Source organism: Carlito syrichta, unplaced genomic scaffold (assembly GCF_000164805.1).
Source record: "Carlito syrichta isolate Samal-C Ts95f unplaced genomic scaffold, Tarsius_syrichta-2.0.1 Scaffold303067, whole genome shotgun sequence".
Taxonomy (NCBI): Eukaryota; Metazoa; Chordata; class Mammalia; order Primates; family Tarsiidae; genus Carlito; species Carlito syrichta.
The window spans coordinates 131,441-139,944 of NW_007247163.1; the positions used below are offsets into that span (position 1 = coordinate 131,441).

General features: G+C 54.8%; 1 protein-coding gene across 1 annotated transcript in view; it reads left to right on the forward strand.

Moving 5' to 3' along the window:
- MED29 (mediator complex subunit 29) overlaps positions 1 to 3,618 on the forward strand; it is a 5,468-nt gene extending 1,850 nt beyond the window's left edge. The window contains exon 4 of the mRNA XM_008057586.2: positions 3,088 to 3,618. Within this exon, the coding sequence (XP_008055777.1) occupies positions 3,088 to 3,330 (243 nt within the window). The 3' untranslated portion in view covers positions 3,331 to 3,618. The remainder of the gene's footprint in view (positions 1 to 3,087) is intronic.
- The last annotated feature ends 4,886 nt before the right edge of the window (positions 3,619 to 8,504 follow it).

Sequence of the window (8,504 nt, forward strand, 5' to 3'; positions counted from 1 at the left end):
GAGTGGCCACTGTACTCCAGTCTGGGCGACAGAGTGAGACTCCAACTCAAAAAAAAAAGGTTGAGGGGGAAGGATTGCCTGCACTCCAGCCTGGGAGACAGTGAGACTTCAACTCTAAAAGAAAAGGAGAGAGAGAGAGAGATTGCTGGTGACAGGACAAACTTATGCAAGTGCAAATATTTTAAAAATGTATGTTTCCTTGAAGTTTTCATTCAAAAACAATGAAAAACCTATGTCCCATTTGAAATTTGTCAAGCTTCTGATCAATCAGTTGAGAAGCGGTTTTCAGGAATCACAAGCATGTCCTGTTTGTTTTGTTTTGTTTGTTGTTTTGTTTTTTTTTCCAAGTTGGAGTCTCACTCTCGGAGTCTCACTCTCGCCCAGACTGGACCTGCTGGGCTCCGGCGATCCTTTCGCCTCAGCCTTCCAAGTAGGTGGAACTATAGGCGCACGCTACCACACCCGGCTAATTTTTTATTTATTGTAGAGATGAGGTCTCGCCAAGTGGCCCAGGCGGGTCTGAACCCGCGGGCTCAGGCAATTCACTCACCTCAGCCTCCCAGAGTGCGGGATTACAGGCTGAGCCACCAAGCCCAGCCTTGTTTGTTGTTTTTTGTTTATTTTGAGTCAGAGTCTCACTCTGACATTCAGGCTAGAGTGCAGTGGCACGCTCATGGCCACCTCAGCCTCAACCCACTAGGCTCAGGTGATCCTTCCGTCTCAGCCTTCCAAGTAGCTGGAACTACAAATGTGTGCCACCATGCCCGGCTAATTTTTTTGGTTTACTGTATAGACATGGTCTCACCAAGTTGCCCAAGCTGCTCTCAAACCCCTGGGCTCAGGCTGTCCTCTCACCTCCACTGCTGAAAGTGCTGGGATTACAGGCATGAGCCACCACACCCAGCACAAGTGTGTACTTCTACATCTTCAACACTAGGTGGAAGACATCAAATGAATTACTATTGCACAACAATGTATCAGTGAACTTGCAATGCTGTTCACTGTTGATGACTGTTTCACATGTTACCAGGCAGCCGGCTACTTGGAAGGCTGAGGTGGAAGGATCGCTGGAGCCCAGCAGGTGGAGGCTGCTGTGGCTGGGAGCGGCCACTGCACTCCAGTCTGGGCGACAGTGAGACTCCAACTCAAAAAAAAGAAAAAAAAAAAGTAAAAGATAAAATTTTGGTCATTTTGTTGTAAGTTTCTCAATGTCCAAAATTTCATTATAAGTCAAATATTACAATAAAATAATTGGTTCCAGCGCTATACTATTTAATATGAAGTGATTCATTTTTCACTATTTTGTAAAATAGTATGGTCTGGTTGCAGTAGGTGATCCACAAGATGTCTGAGTGCAAAGGGCTAGACATATGGCAAATGTTTACTATAGTAGCTTCATCATTTATCATTATTTTACACTGTGTTTTGGGTGAAAGGTCAGAATTTAAGAAGCCTAGCCAGCTTAGGCAATCCTCTTGCCTCTGCCTCCCAAACTGCTGGGATGAACATTTAAAAAAAAAAAAAAGCCTAGCCGGCTGCAGTAGCTCAAGCCCATAATACCAGCACTTTGGGAGGCTGAGGCGAGAGGATTGCCTGAGCTCAGGGGTTCGAGACCAGCCCGGGCAACTTGGCAAGACCTCATCTCTACAATAAATCAAAAAATAAGCTGGGCGTGGTAGTGCGCCTGTGATTCCAGCTACTTGGAAGGCTGAGGCAGAAGGATCACCTGAGCCCAGCAGATTGAGGCTGCAGTGGTTATTTATTTTGAGTTGGAGTCTTACTCTGTCATCCAGGCTGTAGTGCAATGGCATGCTCAACACCGCTGCAGGGCTTGACTTGCTAGGCTGTGATCCTCCTACCTCAGCTTTCCAAGTAGCTGGAACAGCCGGGCACTGTGGCTTACGCTGTAAGTTCCCAGCAGTTTGGGAAGCTGAGGTGTGAGGATTGCCTGAGCCCACAGGTTCGAGACCAGCCTGGGCAATTAGGTGACACCTCACCTCTACAATAAATCAAAAATTAGCCAGGCATGGTGGTGCGTTCCAAGTAGCTGGAACCACAGGCATGCGTCACCACACCCAGATAATTTTTTTTTTAATTTATTGTAGAGAACTCGCCAAGCTGGTCTCAAGCTCTGGGCTTAGGCAGTCCTCTCGCCTTGGTCTTCCAAAGTGCTGGGATGACCGGCGTGAGCCACTGCACCTGGCAGACCCATTTTCTTTCATTGCCTCTGGCTGGCAAGTGAAGGGTGCCTTAGAAGGGCCAGTACTGGGCAGGAGCCCAACAAAGCAGCCATGGCAGGATTCAAGTGAGCTGGCCCTAGACTCCACCAGCATGGGGCCTTGAAGAACAGGGAAAAGACAGGTGGGAACTCGGGGTTTTTTGTGCAGGCCACAGGCTGAAGTGCTATCGGGGAGAAGGCGTTTCCGGGTGAGGCCCAGGTCTGGTTGAAGTGGTAGGGCCATCCCTGAATCTGGGATCCAGGAGGAGACCCTGTCTCCATACCTTTGGAGAAGAGTGTGAGGGCCCTGGGAATGTCCGGGGAGGCAGGGGACAGATGCAGGCACCATGAGTGCAGAGGTGGGAACTGAGTGGTGTATGTGGGTGTGACAGCCCTGGGAGGGCTTGAGCGAGAGAAGGTGAGGCCTGGGAATTGCTGTCTCAGGTTGTGTAAGAAATGCCTAGAAAGAACAACCAAAGAAGTAGTAGGAAAACCAGGGGCAGGTACCATCAGAGATGCCACTGCTAATGCCAAGCCTGGGCTTCGGATGGTAACAATCATAGTAGCTAACATGTATCAGTTAGTACTTAAATCAGTTTGCTAGTACATGTGCTTGTTTCACACACCTGCTCTTGCTGTTCTCATCTTAATGAGGAAGGAAGAGGTGGTTATTAAATGCATTTGTGGCAGAAGGCTCGGAGGAGCAGCTGCATGCCTGAGGTCACCTAGAAAATGATTAGCAGGGCCGGGCTTTGACTCCAAGACCCTGGGAACCCGGAGGCTAAGCACGCTCCCCCAGGCTGGCCCTCAAGGTAGGGCTAGAATTTTCCTGGGGGACTGATGCGGCACCCTTGCCTGCCTGTCCACAGCGCCTGGCGCATGAATGCCTGTCGCAGAGTTGTGACAGTGCCAAGCACTCTCCAACGCTGGTGCCCACAGCCACCAAGCCGGACGCGGTGCAGCCTGACAGCCTGCCCTACCCGCAGTACCTGGCGGTCATCAAAGCCCAGATTGCCTGTGCCAAGGACATTCACACCGCCCTGCTGGACTGTGCCAACAAGGTCACGGGCAAGACGCCTGCACCACCTACTGGCCCCGGGGGCACACTCTGAAGTGGCAGGGCCAGGAGGGGGGCAGGCGGCGGGAGGGGTGGGCAGGGAGGGAATGAAGAGTGGCCCAAACCAAAACAGTCTTGTCTGATTGTTCTTCCTGCCTGAGTACCGCGGGCGAAGCCAGCAGGGGGCAGCAGAGGCCAGCAGAGACGGCACAAGGCAGTCCCTGGCCTCTGCTGCCTCCTTTCCTGCTCCCCTCCCTAGCCTCGGTGGACTTTGGTCTGTGTGTGTTGACCACCTCTCTGGCCCAGAGGTCCTCCCCCACCCAGCCCGGGTGTGGAGCCCTGGTTGGGCACCTCTGTCCAACCCTGACTCTGTCCCTGCTGTGGGGTGGTCTCTGTGTCTGCTCCTTTTGCTAGTTTTTCCTCTGTGTCTCCATGCCATGCTTGTGTCCGTCTCTCTCTCATCCTGTCTCTTTTTGTCTTTGTCGGTCGGCTGCTATTTTTGTGTCTGTGATCCTGTGTCTCCCTGCCTCTCTCATCTCTCTTCTAGTCCCCTTTTGCCATCCCCTGTCTCCAGCTTCTATCTGGGACTCTGTGTCTATGAAGACCACCCATGTCCCTGGATTGCCTGAGGCTAGCAAAGGGACTTCATTTCCAGGGGCCACAGCCAAGCCCAGCCCCCAGGGCCCTTGACCCAGGAAAGGAGAAGTGGAGGGGGTCCAATCCCTGACCTCAGCATGCCTGACTGGGGAGCAACTCGGGCCCCCACCCGTACCCAGGCCTGCGTCAGCGGAACTGAGTGAGGGGCATTGTGCAATCCGTGGTGAGGCCTGGCCCAGCGAGATGCCTGGATCCCTGTATTTTTAGCCCCAAAGAAGAAGTGAAAAGGCCCCAGCAGGGGTGAATCATCAATCCCGGGGAAGAACCCAGGCGCCTGAGCCCCAGCTCCGGGAAGTAGACCCTGGGGAAGGGGCTTCAAGGAGGGAACGCCTCACCAGACTCCCCACCTCCCCAAGAGCTTCAGGGAGCTAGCCATGGCCTTCAGGCCTGGGCAAGTGTGGGGCGGAGCTACCAGCCCAGGCCCAGCTGTTGGGGTGTGAAAGGCTCCAGTGACTCAGCCCAGTTGGAGAACTGCCCCACCCAGCACCTTCTGTGCCCTGGTTCCCATGTTACCACCCAGCAGCCTCCTGTCCTGGACCCTGCATCTGTAAGGAAACCCTGGGACTATGGAGACCTCTGATTCACCCAGAGCCTGAGTTCCCACACTGGAAATTGGCCAGGTGTGTGTGTGTGTTTACATCCCGGGAAATTCCTCCCCCTCTTTGAAATACCAGGACACACAGGGCAGGAAGGAACCCTGAAGCACTGTCCATTGGTGGAATTCCTTCTTTAGGGAAGCCTCCACTTTGCCAATTTATCTCATTGAATCAGTCCCCCACCCAACTCCCCAGATTGTCTAGGATAATCCCTTCCTAAAGTCAACTGATTATGGACTTTAATCACATCTACAAAATGCCTTCACAGCAACACCTGGGTTAGTTAGATTCAGTAACTGAAAATGTAGCCTGTCCAATTGACACATAATCTGACCACTTAGTTCTTGTCAACTGGGTACCCTCACACATCTCCTTAGCCATACTTAAATAAGTACAGTAACAAAGTTGTATTTCCACCTAACATGATGCAGTTATACTGTATACAACTGAAAATCACTAACCCTCTCCCCACCATCTTGGAGGGCCACCAGCTCCCAGCCTGAGGGCCCGTGCCACATACAGCTGCATTCATTCAACAACCTCTTGGCCATCTTGTGTGGGCCAAGCCCTGTACTCCTAGAGCTGATACTTTTTTTTTTTTTTAAAGTTGGACTGTCATTCTGTCACCCAGACTAGAGTGCAGTGGCAGGTTCCTGGCTGGGTACTGGCGATCCTTCTGCCTCAGCCTTCCAAGTAGTTGGAACTACAGGCGCACACCCGGCTAATTTCTGATTTATTGTAGGGACGAGGTCTTGCCAAGTTGCCCGGCTGGTCTCGAACCCATGGACTCAGGCAATCCACTCACCTCGGCCTCCCAAAGTGCTGGAATTACAGGCTGAGCCACCGAGCCTGGCCTAGAGCTGACGTTCTAATGGAAGACTGTAAGTGTGATAAAGTAAGGCATAGAAAAATAAAGTCGTGAGATCAGAAGTGGATAGGTTAAAAAATAAGTGAGATATGGAGGGATAAAAAAGGAATAAATCTAACAAATGCAAGTTTGCATATAGGGAATTATGTTACTTTACTGAAAAACGTTAAAAGTATGGGCGTGGTAGCATGCATCTGTAGTTCCAGCTACTTGGAAGGCTGAGGCGGAGGGATGCCTGAGCCCAGCAGGTTGAGGCTGCGGTGGCCATGAGCATGCCCCACTGCGCTCGGACAGAGTGAGACTCCAACTAAAAACAAAAAAAAACCCACCTTGTCACCTACTGAATAATACATGAAATAATGTAACATCTAGTTATAAGCCATAATGATAAGCTTTTTTTTTTAATTGTAGAGACAAGGTCTCACCAAGTTGCCCAGACTGGTCTCAAACCCTGATTTCAGGCAATCCTCCCCCCTCAGCCTCCCAAAGTGCTGGGATTACAGGCTTGAGCCATTGTGCCCAGCCATGGTGGTGGTTTTTTTTAAAACCTTGACAGTGGTCAAGGAAGGCCTCATTGAGGTGGTATTTGAGCTGACTTGAAGGAGAGGGACTGAGCCACCTGGACATCAAAGGCAGGGGCACTCCAGGCAGAGAGACGTGCAGGTGCAAAGGCCCTGGGGCAGAAATATGCTGGTTTGTTTATGGAGCAATGAGGCTTGGGCCCTAAAGGGAGCAAGAATAGGAGAGGAAGTCCAGCCATGTGGAGAGCCTTGGTGAGGACTTGGCTTTGCTAGATTATTCGACCCAGAGAGAGATTATACCGTCTGGTGCACAACCACAGACTGCAGGGAGGGTGAGTACATGGGCTGCACAGCCACCACAAAACGGACAGGGGGACACACAAGTATACATCATAACCCCCACCCCAAGAGACCAGCATAAACTACCATCCTACAACCTACAACCACGGGGCCCCAGAGACCCAGTCCTACTCCCGCTCCCATAGACAGACTAAGGGAACGACCCAGCCATGTGAATACACATCAACCCTCTAACCACCACTTAACCCACTATCTCTCACCCCATCGCAGACTTTGCCCATCACAGGCTGACTCAGCCCTGCCCTCAGCCCAACTATCGGCAGTGGCCTCATCAGCTGGGGACAGATAAGGCAGCTTCTCAGGTGCGGGCGTGTACAGGTCCGCTCTGCCCGCGGAGGGGACGCGGAGCGCGGGGGCTTGCCAGCCACCCTCCCCATCAGCGGGCTGCAGGGCCCTAGACAGCAGCAGCCGAAGTTCCTCAGTGTCACTGCCTTGTGACTGGGCCACAGGAGCCGCATCCAGACGCCACCCTGTTCCCGGCACACGCCGTCTCAGACGCCCACGGCGAAACACCCGTCTGAGGCCTCCACACACCAAGCCACAGGGGCCTTGCACGCAGCCACCGGCGCGCAGTCACACGGGTGCTGACACAGCTTCGCAGGCGTGTGCACAGACCCTCCGTCAGGGCGGCGGCTCCCGCGAGGAGTTACACTGGCCCCGCCGATGGCACAGTGGCCCAGACGTGCGGGGGGGTGGGGAAGCCGCCGGTTCTCCGGAACGCCACCTCAAGGCAACTGCCGCGCGGGGACGGTGGGGCGGCCGCCGCACACGCGGATGGCGACGGCACACGCGGCAGAGTCCCTCACACACAGGTGGCTCCGCGCGTTTCCCCGCATAGCAGCGGCTCCCTGGGTTGGACGCGCTCAGGGACCTGGGCGCGCTGGGGCCCACGCCTCCGCCCCCACGTGCGCACGCAGGCACGCCGGCCCCCCGCCCCCCTCGAGAGTGGCCCCGTCCCGAAAACCCTGGCTCCGGGGCCGATGACTCAGCAGACGGGAGAGGGGACGGGGCACGGCCCGACTCAGGGGTGGGAAATGCTCCCGGTCTCCAGGGAACCGAAACCGGAATCCCTCCTCCAGGGTCGCAGCCGGGGCTGAGCCGGGCTCCGCGGAGCCCCGGACGCCCCCCGCGCCGGGTGCCACGGCTCCGCCCTGAGTGGCAGGAGGGCTTGGAGCCCGGCCGGGCGGCGGGCCCGGGTCCCCCTCCTCTTCCCGTTGCCCTCGCGGCTCTGTTTACAGGAGCCTGCGGCCCTGGTTACAGGAGAGGAACCCGGGTGTCCGGGCTGAGCCTCCTCGTCACGGCTTCCAGGAAGCCCCCTCCCCCGCCCTCGCGAGTGAGTCACGGGCGAGCGGGAGGCCGCAACCGTGCCAGAGCCGCCCGCGGCCCGCCCAGCTCACGGGACCGGCCGGGAAGGCCCCTCGGCCCGGGAGAGCGCCGCGCCAGGGATTCCCCCCGCTCCCGGCCGCCGCTCGTCCGCGTGGAGCCTGGCAGGCTCGCCCCCCGTGGCCCCAGCCCGCAGCCCGCAAGAGCGAACTTTCCGCCAGTGTCACTCTCCGTGGGGGCCGCCAGCTCTTCAAGACCCCCTGAAAAAATCAATGTTCCTCCCAGATCTTAAGTTTGCACTCAGGTCGGCTCTTTGATAATAAAAGACTTGTCGATATGAGGAATAATACTTGAAAAATGAGGGTTCTCTCAAGGCACACCCCATCACAAGAGACCCATCCGGCCATCAGAGATGACCCAGTTCTTCCACCCTAAGAGATCTTTCAACCAAGGCGGCCTTTCACCATCATAAAAGGTCTCCATCTTTACAATCTTGGGGTTTTTTGTTTCTGTTTTGAGTTGGAGTCTCACACTGTCGCCCAGGCCACAGCCACTGCAGCCTCTACCTACTGGGCTCAGGCGATCCTTCAGTCTCAGCTGGAGCTACAGACGCCAACCACCACGCCTAGCTAATTTTTTGATTTATTGTAGAGATAAGGTCTCACCATTTGCCCAGGCTGGTATCGAACCCCTGGACTCAGGCCATTCTCTCATCTTGGCCTCCCAAAGTGCTAGGATTACAGGCTTGAGCAACTGTGCGCAGCTTGGGTTTTGTTTTTTTTTTTGAGTAGGAGTCTCACTCTATGCACCAGGCTGGAGTGCGGTGGCACACTCCCAGCCACTGCAGCCTCAACCTGCTGAGCTCAGGCGATCCTTCCACCTCAGCCTTCCAAGTAGCTGGAAC